Here is a 20,650-nt window from a genome sequence, read left to right on the forward strand (position 1 = left end):
TGATTTTATTATCAATCTACTTCTGGTAACTTCATGCTATAAGTAAAATGTAAATCGAAATGAAATGAACAATATTGAAGACATGATATAATCCATTTGTACAGAAAATTAGTGATTGTTTAAGATATATTAATTCAAAACATAATTTAATTTAGAAATGTCTTGTACATTTGATTAGCTTTCAACGCCAGAGTTTAATGGAATTTCTTTTAAAGAGATTTTTATCAAAACACAAATCGTGAGACGTCTTGCTATTCTAAATTTTATTTTATGGTATTGATTCAATAAGTTATATGCAAATAAGCAAATTGTATTTTTGACTTTGAACTAATTCGTATTTTCTTTGTTATGTTTATTCCTTCTGTCAGTAAAAACAAAGATTCGAATATCTTTTTCCTTTGATCTGTTTGTTAGTTGAAAACCTAGACTCATTTTTTCTTGGATCCATTTTCAGTTTACACGTATATCGAATGTTAAAATAGGAACGACGGTGTTGACAAATTGTTTATTATGAGATCTTTTCAGCAAGTATTGTCATTTTGGCCTCAGTTCACTCTTCATTAACCGGGTGAATTTTTCAATATAAAGACAGTTTTTTTTCAGTAATTGAACGTTAAGTTAACAATATTTGGTATGAGGGTTGCTAATGTTTCATGTTCTTAAATATCTGCTTCTGGTAGTTTTAGTTAGACCTTGACCTCAGTCATAACGTTTGTTGCCAATTTGATAATTATACATGTATATTACAGCAGATGAGACAATTTAGATTACAAAAACACCAGCAATAATAATAATGATTAAATAAAAAAAAACAAAATTTGAAAAATGGTAAGCCAGACTCATGTTTCATTTACACAAAACAGCTGGAATGCCATTACAATTTAAATGCCGAAAAGCATCATTTATGGTCCTATAATCTTGAGAGTTGAATTAAAATATACAATGTTTAAACGCTTCAGTGAACTATAGTATATTGTCTTTAACGCTTTTAACAATTACCCTTAATTAGCTTGCTAGTTATATTGACACTTTACGTAATGTATTTCATTTAATGTAGTGGAATAGATGGATGTTTTTCATTTTCATGTCAGTTTAATCGAGTATTAATTTTTCAACATGAATGAAGAAAAATTAACTGACATTTAATATAAATTATACGCTTAGAACAAAGGAAATGTTGATTTAAATCTCTTCATACAGTAACCCATTAATCTCTACAATAGATTAGGTTCCATGGCTTACATAGCCTGTGAAATAATGGATAGTTATAGAAATGAAAATAATTGTTATCAAACCATTATGATTAACCACACTACAAAAATTGAATATAGATCCCGTTTTCGACCGGATTGTGAATTCTGCGTCTAATTTTGTTTTTGATTGCTTCACGCAAAAAAAAAAAAAAATAAACATGAACTGTTAAACACACATATGACAAACATGTTTGTTAAGGTCAACAAGGTGAATAGCAAAGCACTCGGTCACTACTGTTTTTGCTTTGTTGTTTTAGCTTAAATTCTGTTACTTGTATATACATATCATGGTGTTATATATCTTCAAGTGTTGAACTTCATAAATGATTACAAAATCTTATATTGATTAGATATTTAAAAAAATTCTTAAGTAACATAACAAAACGTGATTAAATAACTTAAACAGGAAGTGACTTGCAAATGACCAATATTCAAGATTCTTATCTGTCAGAAAAACTTTAATCATTACGGAAATCCTTAAGAACCGACTAACATCAAACTGCAACGATTTTTATAGATGTCATACGGTTATATTATCGCACGCAAATATACAGAACCAAATGTAAAAGATTTCTGTAATGATCATATGAGCGGAGAAATTTACCGTTTGTCTAAACGCTGGTTGATTTTATTTAATTTTTCTTCAAAGGTTTATCCTTGAGGAGGTTTTATGGTTTATTTGCATATGCAACAATAGTAGCTATTTTTGAGTTCTGTGTTTTCACCAAGAAAAATACGTTGAAAAAATGTCTAATTCTGAATTTTAGTGTCACAGATTTTATTAAAGAAAAATGGCATTTTGAAGGTTTCACTTGCTTAATTTTTTCTCATTACCAAGAGTTACCTCCAAATTTCTCGCTATTTTCACGCACAAAAAGCCGACATTTATGTACTAGTATCACTATTTTTTTTATTTTATAATTAATAGGACAGCCATTGTAGCTTTTCTTTTGAATCAAAAGTAGATGGCACCCGTTATCTTTATTAAATTCCTTTTAACCTTATAATCTAACAATAGGCTATCTTTGTCAGCTCTAGAATTTGGTATTATTGCTCCTGGGTAAGAGTTGGTTTCTGTCTTTTTGAAAATTGGATCGTACCTCATTCACGTTTTCTCTATCTGTGTTTGCTATTTATTAGGACAAAATAACAATCATGTCCCATGCGTATGTCTAAAATGTTACATTTCTACACAGGAACAATAAATACTACTATATTACTTTATTTTAGAAAAATTTAATGACTGACTGTTTTGTCTTTTGTTAATTCATGTAATATATGTATTTTCAGGCTCAAATTTTGTCAAAACATCAACAAAATGCCTTGGTCGAACAAGAACTGAAGCGATGTTTTACAGATATTAAAAATCAAAATGATAAAAACTGTAAGTATAAAAAAAATGAGTGTACAGGAATAAAAATATTATTCACAACATTATTCTATTATGTTTAGTTTAAATGCATTATATTAGCCTTAGAAATATTTAAAATTCCAGTAAAAAAAAATTAAATGTTGTGTGGTAGTGTTCACTTTATACCACGCTTTGCTAACAATACCTGCACCAAAACTATTTTATATTGCAGCAAGGCAGTGTGGCCAAGTATGGGACGGTATTATGTGTTGGCCGCCAGTAGAATATGGAACCACAAGCGTTCAACAATGTCCAAGTTATATCCATAAAGTTAAACCAGATGGTAAGATTGCTATTTTCAGTTCATACGATTTTTTTCTCAACGCTATTGAAGTTGGCATTGTGTCATAGAAATTAACGTGCCGCAATGCTTAGCTTTCGGCTGTTGTGTGCTCTTTGGTCGGGTTGTTGTCTCTTTGGCATATTCCCCATTTCCATTCTCAATTTTATTTACACACCCAGTATGACAAACTTCACGCTTGTTTTATTACTGAGAAAATTCTTTAAAATGGTATTATAGAGCCAACCAAAGAATATATGCAACTGTCCGCAGCTGTTGTCAGAAACCGCAAGTCAAATGCACTTTGGCTTAACAGTGTTTTCGGCTTATATGTGCAATTGTTACTAAAATCTTTTTTATGTATATATACATGGGGTCTATTTAGAGCAATTTTATGGACCGAAAGAACGACTGTGTTTACTATAGAATTATTTGAAAAATACTATATTTGCTTACAGAAAAACCAAAAATCTTATTGAGTGACTATACATCCATCATTAAGTTGGAGTCATCTCTTCAGGTTTTACAAACAACATTATGATAAAGTTGGTCATAATAAAAATATATGTCACAGATGGCCAAGAGACTAACGATATGCCCTACATGTCGAAGCCTCAACTTCATTCTCCTTTCTTTGATTACGACATCGAACTCAACCAAGCGTAGAAATTCCAATTATGAAATTCTTTATTTCACAACTGTTTTATTCTTTTGGTAAAGTAGTAAACTAATAGAAATTGGTCATTTATCGAATGAAAGATTTCACAGCCGGGAAAGGTTCATAGTTTTATTTTGTGGAATTGGTTGTGGGTTTTTCATCTTTTTTTCTTGACCATGGTGTTGGTTTATTTTGTTTTATGTATTTCATTATATCCCCTTTGTTATCTGCTTTCTATTTGCAAACATATTTTGTAAATGGATTTCCATAAGTGCTATACTTGAAGTTACCTCAAAAGGGTATAAATAATGATTTTTCAGCGCTAGAGAAAAATACCCTATCAGCATAGTCCAGGGAATTCCATATTAACATTTTTGATTGGAATCTAAAATTTATTTTACTTATCTGCATTTTTTTAAAAGAGGGACGAAAGATACCAGAGGGACAGTCAAACTCATAGATCGAAAACACACTGACAACGCCATGGCCAAAAATAAAAAGACAAACAGAAAAAATAATAGTACAGATGACACAACATAGAAAACCAAAGACTAAGCAACACGAACCCCACCAAAAACTGGGGGTGATCTCAGGTGCTCCGGAAGGGTAAGCAGATCCTGCTCCACATGTGGCACCCGTCGTGTTGCTAATGTTATTACAAATCCGGTAAATAGTCTAATTACAGTTCTAGTAGGATGCAAATGACAGAAACAGTTTGATCTTGTAGCGGTGTAATAGGACATTGTTACCAGTCTCCCCATGGCCAGAACAGATATATTTCAAACACTGGCCCCATTTTTTAAATTAGGCCAAGAAGAGCTGTTAAGTCATTTATTCCTCACCAGTTTGTGGACTATCAAATACTTTGACCTTTTGGCATTCCTGTAGAGGTATTAAATGTCGAAATGCGCATCTTGTGCAATAACGTTTATACCGTTAGTGTTAGTAAGGGTTCTATGTACGAGGTAATCTTCAATACACAATCCGTTGTACAAAAGCTAGATTCGTTTACGAGACTCGAAAATTGCCAGATTATTATCAAATAATGTTTAGTGTCTAGCCAAGTAGCAAGTACTTTTGTTATGGCATGAAAATACGGATGTTGTTTTTATTCACTTTGCAGTTTTAAAATTTCAAAATTATTTTAAATTAAGGAATGTATCTCGTTCATGAATATTTGTGATTCTTTGCTCTGGTTTGATTTTACTTTTCCATCGTACCTGGTTTCATCATCTCTTCAACAATTGTATAAATATCAGACTTTCAAATGTTTTGGCCTGTAGCATCTATAAAGAGATATATTTGTCGAAATTTGCATCTGGTCTGTAAAACTGGTACCGTTATTGCCATGGTACCGATGTTAAGTAAATGTGCTTTTTGGAACTATTTTTGTTAACCATTTGCAATTTTACTGATCGAAATAAAAAGAGGTTGGTTGAATGCTAAAAGAACGTATTATATCCCGCCATATGTCAGTGTTCTTGTCCCAAAGTTTATATATATGTTTATGTTTTTCGTTCATTAAGGAATTAGGTGTTGATAGAAGGCTTCACAATTATTCCTATTCTAACGACAATTTAGAGCTCGACATATTATGTCTAGTAAAAAAAACAAATGTTGACCCCTAGTTGTTTTATTTGGTTTGATTTAGTCATCTCACTATACTATCAAGACACGTTCATGAATTATTACCAATTATCATAATAAAATCCTTTTACATATGTATACATGTATAAAAATCAGATTGGTTAGTTTAGGTAAACGCCTCGTGAAAATGTGTTGTTTAATGTAATAAAAACAGAAGATTTTGGCTAATAATGCAAATGTGTCTGTCAAATTGTTTTTGTTATCTATCATATATGTTGTTTGGTATATCCGATATCTCATTCTTTGCCGTGATAACTTACGTTGTCAGTTTGTTTTCGATTTATGAGTTTGACTGTTCCTCTGGTATCTTTCGTCCCTCTTTTATAACCACTGGGTTGATGTCTCTGCTGGTGGACATTTTGTCCCCGAGGACATCATCCGCCCAGTAGCAAAATTGCATGAATTTACGAAGATCTAACAGGATACTGGCTCGGACGTCGCCCAGTATAAAAAGGTCCGAAACAGACGTCACCATGGACACGGTGTCGTCTGATAAGGCGGGTGTCCCCTCATCACCAGACATGACAAATATCACAAACATGACTCATTCAGATCATCATACTAGTGACAATAGCAATAGTACACATACACAGCCATGTTCAGTTCTCCTTAAAGACATTTTGGATTTCGATGACTCTGAACAACACTGTCTCATTTCGAAATGCGGAACTAATTGCTGCAAAACTTGGGAAATTTTAATAACAGACGCTCAATTCACTAGCAATTTAACTAAAAAGTCTTACTTTACTAGAAGTTACGATGATCTGAATTGTACATCTATAAATGTCGTGTACGGATTAGAGTGTAATTTTGTGGATTGGTTTACGTCGGTGAAACGAAAGGAAGGCTAAACAAACGTATGTGCGGCCATAGATCAGATATCAACCTCAATGCAAACGACATTCTGTACCAGCATTTTAATCAGCCTGATCATTCCATCGTTTCTATGACAGTTCGTATAATCGAAAAAATATACCATAAGACTAACAATCCTCAACTTGCAACGCCTCTCCGTAAACAAAAAGAGGACTACTGGATTCGACAATTGGGAACTGCGACACCATATGGTTGCAACGACAAAATTGATGGTATAGGTATTCTATTTAGTCCTTCCTGTAGCTCGGTGAATGTAATGAATATTGTCAACTCTACTCCTCGACGTAGACGCAATCATGGTCATCGTCAATATACATCACCTACTTTGCATGATGTTTCTGTAATGACTTGCTGCCATTTATACAAAAGCCGTTAGGCATTCATCATATTCGCACGAAACTGTATTCATTACCCCTTTCAAAACTTCATTCTCTGTTTAATTTATGTTTGGAAACCACTGTTACAAACCCTCATTTAAACCAATTCAAATAGCTATCATTTCGGATATTGCAAGTCACAGACTTTTCAAACCAGTTCGCATTGGAAAAGATAAAAAAGAGAAAACATCTTTTCTTAACCTTTCCTTTGCCAACAAAGGTCTCGATGGCGTCAACTTAGGCAATATCCTTCATCATAAATTAGTTCAGTCGAAAATACCACCTTATTTTAAAGATTAATCTGTACCAATAATTTCTTATACCTATACCAAACCAATTGCAACTAAAATTTTCAATTACAAACACGTTTTGCAGGATCTCAACATTGACGACTTCAAGTCTAAACCTCTTGATTGCACCTATGCTAGTTCCCATATAATCCGGCTGGCCACATTATCACCGGAGACCTTAACATTGTCAATAACACTTCCCTGCGAAATTTGTTATCCAAAGGTCCGAAATATCGTGAGCCTAAATCCATCAATTGGAAATACAACTTCAAAATACTGATGGATTCAGTCGAGGATTATGCCAGGCAATGGGCTAAACGGGAGAAAAAAGACGTATATACTCTTTCCGAATGGATTAAGGCTGTGAGGTCGTTGATACAAATCCGAATTAAGAAACTAAATGGGTCTATCAATACCCACGCTACGTTAATTTTTAAAGACCCAAATGTTACAAAACACTTGTCCTACCTCCATGACAAATATGTTGTTGTCCCCGCAGATAAAGCCCCAAACAACATCGTTTTTGTGTGTAAATATCATTACATAGACTGCTTGATAAATGAATTAGGTATTGACAATTCACTTGGAAACTCAACATATACCCTCACGACACTTACCAAAGAGGAAATCCTGGATAATCATAGGACGGTTCTATGTTCCTTTGGAATTTCAACCAAAGATGAAGAACTGGATCCTCAATCACTGTATTGGATACCTAAACTACATAAGTGTCCTTACAAACAACGGTAAATTGCTGGGTCTTCCAAGTGCTCCACGAAACTTCTTTCTACGTTATTAACATCTATTTTATCAGCAATCAAAGCAGGGCTCCAAAGTTATTGTGAAAATGCCTATTCTAGAGGTGGCGTGAATCAGATGTGGATTTTAAAAATTCAAAAGATCTTTTAGAGTACATACAATCTAAGACTCTCTCATCTTGCAATAGTATTAAAACATTTGACTTTTCTACACTTTACACAAGTATTCCCCATTCCAAACTAAAAGACAAATTGAAAAAGTTGGTATTACTTTGTTTCATTAAAAAGAATGGCGAACGTAGATACTAAGTATCTTGTCTTGGGGAGGGATAAATCCTACTTTGTAAAGAATCACTCTGATTCAAACAAAAAATTCTCTGAAACTGACATTATCAAAATGCTTGCTTTCTTGATTGACAACATATTTGTTACGTTTGGAGGACGTGTTTTTCAACAGACTGTCGGAATTCCAATGGGAACCATTTGTGCCCCTCTTCTTTCCGACTTGTTTCTTTATTATTATGAGGCTGACTTCATACAGGAACTTCTTCAGGAAGAAAGATAAGAAGTTAGCAATATCCTTTAACTCTACGTTCCGCTATATAGATGATGTTCTCTCACTAAATAATACAAAATTTGGTGACTATGTTGAACGAATCTATCCCATCGAACTAAAGATAAAGGATACTACTGATACAGTTAAGTCTGCCTCATATCTTGACTCACATCTAGAAATTGACAATGAGGGTCGGTTGAAAACAAAACTATACGACAAAAGACATGATTTCAGATTTCCAATTGTGAACTTTCCATTTCTATGTAGCAACATTCCAGCAGCGCCTGCATACGAAGTATATATCTCCCAATTGATACGATATTCACGGGCTTGTGTTTCCTATGATTTCCTTGATAGAGGATTGCTGCTCACAAGGAAGCTATTAAACCAAGAGTTCCAAATGGTGAAGTTGAAGTCATCCCTTTGTAAATTTTACGGACGCCATCACGAGTTGGTTAACCGTTATGGAATAACCGTTTCACAGATGATATCGGATATGTTCCTTATGTCGTAACTACAATACCCTCCCTTTTCACGAATGTGACTTACCGAATTAGACTATTTACCGGATTTGTAATAACATAAGCAACACGACGGGTGCCACATGTGGAGCAGGGTCTGATTACCCTTCCGGAGCACCTGAGATCACTCTCAGTTTTTGGTGGGGTTCGTGTTGCTTAGTCTTTAGTTTTCTATGTTGTGTCATCTGTACTATTATTTGTCTGTTTGTCTTTTTATTTTTGGCCATGGCGTTGTCAGTTTATTTTCGATCTATGAGTTTGACTGTCCCTCTGGTATCTTTCGTCCCTCTTTTACGTAATTATGTTGATTTATCTAAGCCAAGGACTTGCATTGTGAGAACTGCAAGTATTATCGACAAAGCCAAATACATACACTAAACCTGTTTGAAGGCTAAATATCTCGTCGGCTACAATATAAAAATAAGAAGATGTGGTATGATTGCCAATGAGACAACTCTCCACTAGTGACTAAATGACACAGAAATTAACAATAATAGGTCACCGTACGGCCTTCAACAATGAGTAAAACCCATACCGCATAGTCAGCTACAAAATGCTGTCAAACAATTTGAATCTAAATGTACAGGAAATGATTTTTCATTTTCGCGGATTCATGTGCATTCATTAGATAGTATACTAGTACTCAAGATAAAAAAATACAGAAAATAATTTTTTTTTTATCACCCAGATAGTAATAAAGCTCTTTAACACTTCAACATCAGTATTTTTGAAAGGTTAAATAAAATTTAATGATAACTGTGGAATATTACAAACTTTTAATGACAAGAAACCAATTAATATAAACAGTAAATAAACCAGTTTTATTACCAATTCCATTTAAGGAGTTATCATCAAGTTCCCGATGGCGTTATTGAGGACTGATTTCTTGCATAGAATAGTGTTAACTTCAATGTACGAAAGTCAGCTTAGCTTATTGTACAACCAGTAATAATTTGAATCTCTCTAAGGAGTATTCTAATATAATTGGTTCTCTCTTATTACAATGATTTTTATTGATCATATAATACAATGGTTTGTGTAAGAGCAGTAAATGCTGAAGGCAATCACCAAGGTTAATAGGTAATAAAAGTAGCAATATTATGTAAAATGCTTCTTTCTTTTGATACCTATTCTGACATCGGACTCGGACTTCTTTTAAACTGAGTTTTACTGTGCGCATTGCTATGTGTTTCTTTATTCTACATTGGCTAGAGGTATAGGGGAGGGTTGAGATCTCAGAAAACATGTTTAATCCCGCCGCATTTTTGCGCCTGTCCCAAGTCAGGAGCCTCTGGCTTTTGTTAGTCTTGTATGTTTTTAAATTTTAGTTCATTTATATGTTTTGGAGTTTAGGGTGACGTCCATTTTCACTGAACTAGTACACAAATTTATTTAGGGGCCAGCTGAGGACCACCTCCGGGTGCGGGATTTTCTCGCTGCGTTGAAGACCCATTGGTCGCGTTCGGCTGTTGTGTGCTCTTTGGTCGGGTTGTTGTCTCTTTGAAATATTCACCATTTCCTTTCTCAATTTTATTCTGTCGGTGCAGCATAAATTATAGCACAATGTTGAAAAGAACATTGAAAAAAGAAATAATATATGGCATATAAGTGTTAGATTTTGTTTTGGTGTTTATTTTTAAACTCTGAAATAGCCAGTGTAGTAACTTTAATCAGCAATAGGATTCTGACTCAATTATTGAAACAAATGCAAGGGGAAATGGGCCAGACTTGTTTTATATGAATTTAAGTAATATGTTTGCGTTAACATTTTAAAGTGTTTTAAGGATTTTTTGCTGCAATATTTGTTACTGCGTTCTTGGAATGATTTGTTTGTGTATTTGTTTTTTTTAAATTCCATAAGTTTCTTTTGAACCAGCTGATTTGAATTGACCTATAATATTATGATTCCGTCTTTGCAAATTGTATTCAACTAATCAAAAATACGACTAAGAAGACGGGTTTCAAATGATCCGACATGCACATTGACAATTATAGACAAATTTATAGTTTCTGTGTATGGGATACAAGGAGGCACAACTGCTCAATATCATAACCATTTAAGAAACTGGACAAATGTTTTGCTACATGAGTATTTGTTGTCTTTATTTTTTTCTCTCTCTCGTTTTGATATCGATGATGCTACAATCGTGAATCAGCAGACATATTAATCAATGTACATCCATAAAATAGAGAGTAAATTGCAATTAAACGGAAATAGTTTAATGTATTTGTCCAATCAATTACAAAATAATGTGTTATAGATTCACAATTCATGGGTATAAAGAAAAGGACAATTCCTTTCTATATCTAAGTAGGCGTACAAGTATTTCATAGATTTCTTGATGTAAATATGAAAAATAACAAGTGGAAAAAAGTAAACCAGCTATGTCAAAACGGACACAAAAAATGGCTATTCAAAAATGAGATAAACCAATAGCTATGAGTCATGTGTACTAATTAACAAGACAGACTTATACAAACAGCGAACAATTAAAACTAATGTCTATTCAAAACATGGAGTTACACCAAACAATCTTTAAGGATAAGCATTATATCCTGCTTCGTAATGACTTTTGACAAAAGCAAGCCATTTAGTAAGTTCAGTTGAGATCGGAATCAATAAAAGAACATACCAATCTAAACCTTTACATATAAACCAGTCAGAGATGCATTTATTCTATATCTAACTGTTAACAAATTAATCAAAGCTGTCTGTGTATGTGTGTGTATATTTGTGTGTGCTTGCATGCCATTTAATGAAATACATCTACGATCATACATGACACAATCATATGATAACAAACGACCAAATTGTACGTTGTTTGTGCGTTAATATATGTTTAGTCGCATTATTATAATGAACGAGCAATTAATTTTACAATAGTTGAGCTTACAAAAGGAACCCATAATACTGAGAAGTGACCAATCTCTTGCGTGAATGAACCATAGACAAACATCATATGCTGGTCTAAAAATCATTAAAAAAATTTATTTGTTTTTTTCTTTTAAAATGAATATTCGTTATTTTGCTGCTATATTAGATTTTGCACACACTTGTTATTATTTTGTATTTAATACTAGAACATTAAAAGAGAGGAAAAGATACCAAAGGGACATTCAAACTCATAAGTCGAAAATTAACTGACAACGCCATGGATAAAAAAGAAAAAGACAAACAGTACACAAAACACAACATTGAAAACTAAGGAACCCCACCAAAAACTGGGGGTGATCTCATGTGCTCCGGAAGAATAAGCGGATCCTGCTCAACATGTGGCACCCGTCGTGTTGCTCATGTTAGTACAAACCCGGCGATAAATCTTATTCGGTAGGTCACATTCGAGGAAAAGGGGACGGGATTGTAGTTACGACAATTGGAACATATCTGTTGTCATCTGTGAAAAAGATATTCCATAACGGTCAATAATGATATAATTGCAGTGTGAATTAGATAAATAATACAAGGCATATAAGAAATATTTAAAAAAACAAATCCTAAATATATATTTATCTCGTGAGTTATTATTAGCATGTTCATACATTCAGCCAGACTTGGGAGATTAGACCAAATAAAATATATTGTAATGAATTTGGTCAACAAATATTTCTTTATTCAAAACAATGCTGTATTATTGACGCCATCCATCTATTATTATATCATATAGGAGAGAAGTTTGAAAAGGTCCTACTTAATTCGTTGGTCTTCTAATCCTGTGTTAGTTGTTTTTAAAACCTCTATCATGTTTTGTTCATCATAGTTAGATACATGTATTGCTTTAAATTTTAACAAGCAAATATCATATGTATGTGAAAATTAAAAACTCATCAAGGATACCAGGCATTTAATTCGGTACGTCAGACGCGCATTTCGTCTATATGAGTCTCATCAATAGCGCTCAAATAGAGTTTGTTAGAAGGCCAACTAATATACGAAGTTGAAGAGCATTAACAACCGAAAACATAAAAGTTGTGCCTAATACGGCTTAGAAAATCTATGTCTGGCAGCAGAAACACATCAGTGTTTCGAATAATTCAACTTCTATAAACAGTAAATTTACAGAAAATCAGCATATCAATGATTTTAAATGTCAACACAAAAGTGTCGATTACGATTTTCTACATGAGGAAATGCCTGTACCAAGTCAGAAATACGACAGTTGTTTTCCATTCGTTTGGTGTGTTTGAGCTTTTGATTTTGCCATTTGATAAGGGACTTTCCGATTTGAATTTTCCTTGGAGTTCGGCATTTTTGTTATTTACTTTTGACTGGGCTGGTGATACCCCCAGGAGAGGAAACGCCTACCAGCAGTAACATCGATAAAAGGCTTATAATATTGTATGCCAAATGTTGTCGTTTTTGTAAAAACAAATTCGGCTTTATATCGCATATTCTATTTGAATAACTTTTCGAAGATTTGTCGAAAACTGTATTTTCTTGTTATATTTACAGTGTTAAGTTTGGTATTATTGTATCAAATTTTTGTTATTTAACAAAATGGTGCATATTGTGATAGTCATTCGCATGCTGAAATGTACACATGAGGCTTCTACCAACTACAGGTTCATTTTATCTTGTCGTAGATTACGGCTGAGTATTGAATAGGTGAATTATAAAAGTCAACAAATGTTTATTTCCGAGATTAAGTTCATCTATAATGTATCTTAAGCTAGTTCGCGTAATTTGATTTATTATGTGTGGCAATAACTATAAATGGACTCTGGATGTTTTACATGCATTTGTTTTGTAAAAATGAAAATATTATCTATTTTTAAAGGCTTTGCGACCAGGAGATGTTTGGAAAGTGGCGACTGGTTTGTTCATCCTGAATTAAACAAAACATGGACAAACTATTCCGGTTGTGTTGAAAACATAACAGATAACCAATCACTAGTGCCGGATGTAATTCAGGTATATGTTTAGGTTTTGGATTACTCTAAGATAAGACAGACTCTTATTTGGATGACTTTTTGTACTTCCTTTTGAAATTTCAAATACAACCAATCGGCTGCTTTACATTTCAACAGACTACACTTTCAATAATAATTTATGTCTAATTGAAAACACGTGATGGTATTGATATCTCAATGAGATGAATAAGTGGTGCTTAAAATTGTACAATTGAAAACGAATCAGAGTAAAAAAACTATCATCTTGTAAAGATAATATGCTATTTGAGATAAATGTAAATTTCCCAGCTTCTTACAACATCACCAAAATATGACAATAAACGAACAAATGTAACTATAAATATTTCGGATAACAGATATCCTTCATCAGTATGAGCACGATGTAAAATGAATCAGATCAATCTATTCTGATTATTAAACTTTAGCAATCTTGAATTCTATACAATAAAAAAAGTGAAACAGTTTCACCCGAACATCATATGTAGAGACGCTAATAAATTTTTAAAATTTTCAAAAAACGACTCAAAGACATTCCTAAAATGAAAACAGTAATTAGAGATATGAACAGGCACAACTCTTAAATTCCAAAATGACGTCAGTTAAGATGTTACAACAACTGCGTGTAAATACATTCCCAAAAAAACAGCACTGATCGATATAAGCTGGTAAAATATGTCAAACAGAGGCTGCGTATTTATCATCCCAAATAAATAGCATTATAAAACTGCTATTTATTTGGAAATTTTAAAAATTTATAAGCGTCTCTACATATGATGTTCGGGTGAAACTGTTTCACTTTTTTATTGTATAGAATTCAAGATTGCTAAAGTTTAATAATCAGAATAGATTGATCTGATTCATTTTACATCGTGCTCATACTGATGAAGGATATCTGTTATCCGAAATATTTATAGTTACATTTGTTCGTTTATTGTCATTTTTTGGTGATGTTGTACCCTTTTAGACTGGTTATTTATATATATATATATATATATATATATATATGCAAGTCTAAATTGAAAACAACGTTCAAACCTTTGATTGCGTTGGATAAAAACCGCAATTTTTATACGTGTGCATGCAAAACAAATTTCTTGTTAGAGGGGTCTAAATACAGCACAAACAACATTTTCCAAAAGACCAAAATGGTGAAAAAATATATTTTAACAAAACGCATTTGACTAACAGGTCGAACAACAAATGTTCTTAAACCCTGCTGACTGCCATTGGCGATAGCAAAATAAACGGATCACCGATGTAATGAATGGATCTTAATTATAAATTTAATACTAAACAGAAAACAATAAACTTACGGAAAAGATGGTATACCGCAAACAAAAGGTGCAAAGGTTTTTGTACACTATATCCGGATTTCGACAATTAATGTCTCTTCATTGATGTTAGGAATCGAAACGGTATTTGGAAAGCCATACAATTTACCTCAATTTAGGATAGACTCTTGAATTTTGAGGAGTCAAAATAGGATGAACGGATCATATAAACCCGAAGGCAAATATAATACAAGCCCAAACGAAAAAATATAAACAAGTCTAAATTGAAAACAACGTTAAAACCTATGATTTCTTGTTAGAGGGGTCTAAATACAGCACAAACAACATTTTCCAAAAGACCAAAATAGTGAAAAAGTATATTTTAACAAAACGCATTTGACTAACAGGTCGAACAAAAAATGTTCTTAAACCCTGCTGACTGCCATTGGCCATTGCCAAATAAACATATATATATATGTATGTATATGCAATAATCTCAATAAACGGATACAACGATAAACTGCAAACGTGTTTACCTGCTTGCAATGAAAAGGATTTTTAAAAGTTCACACATCAAATATGAAAACCTTAGTATTAATGATGGCTACTTTTGAAAATCCTCTTCATTGCAAACAGGTACTTTATGAAACGGTAGTGTTAAGTTCTTTAAGTCTCATAAAATTATCCGTGTCAGAGATATTTGTACTTGCTAACATACTATCATTATGTTGCATAAATTGACCATGACAGCAACTGATCAGGAATTCGGTTCACATTTCTATTCAACATACGATAATTAAGATACGAAAGGGGATCAAATGGTCAAGGGTCCTTTATCTGAATTTCAATGAAAATAGTACTGTTGGTGATAATGATATAGCTGCTCCCTCCATACAGGATCGTTTGTTTGCATACAATACATGCCTACTATGGAGACAGACTGATGAACTATTTATCTGATAATTGATTAAAAAGGCGAGTAAAAATCGTCATATTTCGTAAAAAAGTTAAAAAGATGGGGTATAAAAAAGATGGGGTATAAAATTAACTACCATATATATCATTTTTAAAATGATTTTTAATAAAGATATGTTGGAAGATTTATAGTACTCAAACGGACGATAATGATGTACATCTCTTTGAAAAATGATTTTACAGTAACGATGCTTGCATTGGTACTTAACATAGGATAAAGAGCAACCATCGAATATTTTACTAATGTGACGGCTTAATCTTTATCATTACTAGTATTTCTTCCGTGAAATATATCCTGTCTGTCTATTACAGGAACATATGCCTAGGATCCAGATATTCTACAACTTTGGTTATGGTATTTCGCTGATTTCACTCCTCGTTGCAGTAATATTAATGATTTATTTCAGGTATTTTCATTCTCATCATAAAACTTTGTCTTGATAGTTCTTTTTCTTAACCTACAACACTGTATGAGTCTATGAATTTTAAACCTTTGAATTCGATTGCATTTAGTTATAATGGTTATTCAATAAAAACGTGTTTTAATAACTTAATTTTCGGTGCCAAACGTTAATATATTCAAATGCTCAAATATTTCGTAATAACTAAATTCAAAGCATTTGTTTGAATATTTTGACGATAAATTTACTTGAGTTGAATGACAGTTACAATAACGAGGTTTACACTGAGGCAATATATTTCATTCTTAAGGAACCAATTACCCTTTTAATCCAAATCAGAAACACATGACGTTTGTTCTACTAGTATTTTTACTTTACAGTGTGCATCATTTTAATTTTTTCCAAAATAAAAACATTAAGATGACAGTACAAAAATTGTTATTTTAGAAGATTTAGAGACCAGCATACGGTTTTTAATTGTACCATTAGTCAATCTTAAAAGACAGCGAAATAATGATTCACGAAACATCAATGATCTGACGTAAAATATAAATTTCTTAAGAGAACAAAAAAAAATCCACCCCCCCCCCCCCCCAAAAAAAAATAGCCCACAAAAAAAAAAAACTACTAAACGGATTTTTGACTTACATTTTTGATGGGATTTTTTAGGACAGTTGCATAAACAATATGGTCAGGTTTAACTAGTTTTGTGAATACCAATGCTTGTGGATTAATCATAGTGTTATTACAGCCTTCTATATTTTCGGATTTTTGAGATATTTTGGCATACATACATGATACAGGCAGTATTTCAGTATTTTAAATTGCCGTATGAATATGGCTGAAAGTGGGCTAATATATAGTTCTTCGTACTCAACTTTACCGTTGCTTAAAGTCAAAGTGGTCTTTAGATTGTCATGATTAACACATATATGAGATACAACTAAAATAGGGTGAAAAAAGAAGATACTCGCCTGCACGTAAACATAAGCATAAATTTCGCATGCATTTCGTTGATATAACATTTTATTGAGAGATTTTGAAAATCTCGGCAGAAAGAAATTAACCCGAATATTGGCTCTGAAAGTACAGATTGTTTTAATCAGCCCCAAACAATCATCATTAGACATATAAAGCTATAAGGCGTTAAAATATCGGTCGTTTGATTTTTTTGTTATTTTAAGTTTTACAAGATTTAAAAGGTGCGGTTGGTTTTTCCCGGATATAACAATAATTTGCTTTTTCAACCATCAGTATTGTAACATGAATAGTAATGTTCCCTCTGATCTTCAATGGAGTTAACTGTTGTTTTATGAACAAAAATATATCCGTTGTCTTCAATAACAGGTTGTCATAAACCAGAAAACAAGGATTTCGAGGAGCCAAGTGCGTTAAGATTCGACATCAGATCACTAAACTAATATTTTTTAGGGGGTTTTTACAAGATTGTTTTTGCATACCTGACCAAATTGTCTGATTTGAATTTCATCTGGAAAACCCTACGAAATTCTTTTTCATTGTGATAATTCCGACTTAGGAGGGTTTGTATCGCTTACCTTCTAATTTTCTTTCAGAACACGCACCTCTTAGCAAAATAAGATTATACAACGAATGATTAAAACATTGTGTAGGTCATATATGAACCTGACGACAGACAAATTGATAAAAAAATAACTATTATATATCAGTTTTATCTTTTTTTATCAATGCGTAATTGCACATATACTGTAATGTTAGTAAAATACATATTTTGTTTATTTCTTTCAGAAAGCTACATTGCCAGAGGAATACTGTTCACATCAACATGTTTATTTCATTTATATTAAGATCCATCATTTGTTTCATCAAGGACATAGACATAACGCCTGAAGTATACAACTCCACTATAGAAGAAGAAACAACATTTGGTCAGGTATAGACCACCATTTTAACTTTCAATGTTTTGTAGTTAATAACGAAACTAATATGCATTGAGTCGGAAAACACATTTTCCTGGCGAACGTAGGAAAAAAAAACCAATATAAAAGGAACTACTATGACCTCACATAAATACTGAAATATAAGCATATGTTCAGTAGTTGTCGTTTGTTGATGTGGTTCATAAGTGTTTCTCGTTTCTCATTTTTTATATAGATTAGACCGTTGGTTTTCCCGTTTGAATGGTTTTACACTAGTAATTTTTGGGGCCCTTTATAGCTTGCTGTTCGGTGTGAGCCAAGGCTCCGTGTTGAAGACCGTACTTTGACCTATAATGGTTTACTTTTATAAGTTTTGACTTGGACGGAGAGTTGTCTCATTGGCACTCATTTTATTAGTTTACTTCTTTTTAAAAATAACACGAGATAGAAAATTTCAAATTAATGCAAGGCTCTAATATATGTTCAATGTAAAAAAAAATTAGACTAAAAACAAATAATGCAAACAACGAAGCGACATTATCCGACAACACTAAATTGATAATCCTTTATAACGAATATGTGTTCCATCGACAATTATAATATCGTTCTGTACAATGCAAATGCAATACGGAAACGCAATATTATTTGCTAAGATTGATTTCGAAAATAATATTTAAATTCTGTCAAATTCATATCAATGATTTAAGCAATAATGTATTCACCAAAAATAAGCGCTGAAAATTTGACTCAGCAGGAGGAGAATTCACGTTAAACAACTGTCTGTTATCAGCTGAGAGGCTAAATTATGTTTTACACCACTTATGAAAACGTAGAAATGTCAAAAACAACTATCATAGTTTTTTTTTTGGAAATGTAAATAGTAGTGTTTTTTATGTTTATAGTAAATAAGCACTTAAATGAGATTATGCTTGAGTTTTCAGTTATGTAGACTTATTAACCATTAACAGTAAACTGTTGTTTTTTCAACACTCGATCAAAGTATACCAAAAAGACGGTGTATCACAAGAAACTGCTATGAAAAGCAAGCCATGACAAAAATGCATTGCATACATTAAAAAATCTTTTTTTACACGGAACTCTAACCCTAACCAGAAAGTAAAGTGTCCCGTGAAGTAAATGATGGTCCGAGAGCAGCTACAAAAGGATATAACGTGGTCTATAAACAAAGAGGCATATTGTAAAATATTTTCATACCGAATTAGACTTATTACCGGGTTTGAAGACCGTACTTTGACCAATAGTGGTTTACTTTTATGGGTTTTGACTTGGATGGAGAGTTGTCTCATTTGCACTCATACCACATCTTCTTATATCTATCTTTGCACTAACATGAGCAACACGACGGGTGCCACATGTGGAGCAGGATCTGCTTACCCTTCCGGAGCACCTCAGATCACCCCCAGTTTTGGTGGAGTTCGTGTTGCTCAGTTTTCTATGTTATGTATTGTGTACCATTGTTTGTCTATTGGTCTTTTTCTTTTTTAGCCATGGCGTTGTCAGTTTAATTTCGACTTATGAGTTTGTCCCTCTGGTATCTTTTGCTCCTCTTTTTCATCAAATGCTTTCAAATTTCTAGAGGTAATAAAATCGAGATACATATAAATAGGTCGCACTTACACAAAAATATGTTTGAAGGAAACTAGGATCATCATGTTTTTCCTTTTCCTATTGACCCCAACCAGTGTATTTAAAGACATCGATTCTTGAACTTCAGTTTTTGTGGGGTTTCTACTTTTATCATGTCAGAATAAATAACTAGAAATATTTATTACTAGATGTTCATTTCATCCACTTTACACGTTGTCTTTCCCCGTAAAATGATCATGCTTTAAATATCTGTCACTGGAAGTTACGCAATAAACAAGCAGTTAATTAATTTTTCTTTTTTCTGTTGTTTGAAAAGGAAGAATACCTTTACAATTATTATTCCTTTGATCACAACTCCTTTGAACCCACATATCAAAGAGTGCTTACATCTCATATATCCTAATAAACTTAAATTTAAGGTTACTAACGAAAATTAATCTGGTTCAGATCTTTTCCGCTATATTGGCACATAATTTTTCCCATTTCTCAGCAGTAACATATCCTCTGCTCCATCGTTTGGTGTTTACATATCTCTGTTAATGCGTTACGTTCGTGCATGTTCACTTACAGAGGTGTGCTCCTTATACAAAAACTGCTCCAACAGAGTTATGAGGATGGATGTATGAAATCGCCCCTCCATAAGTTTTACTGTAACCATCATCAATTGTTTAACCGATACAATGTGTCGGTGTCTCAACTCACTAACGACGTGTTTTCGTGGTTTAAAATCTATGAATATCAATAATGTCTTCTGATCTGTAATTTTACCGGATGTGTCCCATTTCCGATTGAGACATTTTGAATGAGTGTAAAATCGCATTGAGGGTGAGACATGCATAACAGGAGATGCGTGACCTGTCGATGAACTCGGTCTCGTTTCTTTTGGGGTTACTTCTCAGATTTTTGTTACATGACATTGATTTGTCTTTTCCTAATCGATTTACGAGATTTGAACATCGCTA

At 32.9% G+C, this 20,650-nt stretch overlaps 1 protein-coding gene across 1 annotated transcript in view; it reads left to right on the forward strand.

Annotated features, from left to right (window-relative positions):
• The window catches only part of LOC127728391 (parathyroid hormone/parathyroid hormone-related peptide receptor-like), a 57,426-nt gene that overhangs the window by 26,555 nt on the left and 10,221 nt on the right, over positions 1-20,650 (forward strand). Inside the window, exons 3-7 of the mRNA XM_052235747.1 lie at positions 2,544-2,637; positions 2,837-2,947; positions 13,403-13,536; positions 16,094-16,188; positions 17,950-18,094. Of these exons, the coding sequence (XP_052091707.1) occupies positions 2,544-2,637; positions 2,837-2,947; positions 13,403-13,536; positions 16,094-16,188; positions 17,950-18,094 (579 nt within the window). The remainder of the gene's footprint in view (positions 1-2,543; positions 2,638-2,836; positions 2,948-13,402; positions 13,537-16,093; positions 16,189-17,949; positions 18,095-20,650) is intronic.

This window comes from Mytilus californianus, unplaced genomic scaffold, assembly GCF_021869535.1.
Source record: "Mytilus californianus isolate M0D057914Y unplaced genomic scaffold, xbMytCali1.0.p SCAF_2, whole genome shotgun sequence".
Taxonomy (NCBI): Eukaryota; Metazoa; Mollusca; class Bivalvia; order Mytilida; family Mytilidae; genus Mytilus; species Mytilus californianus.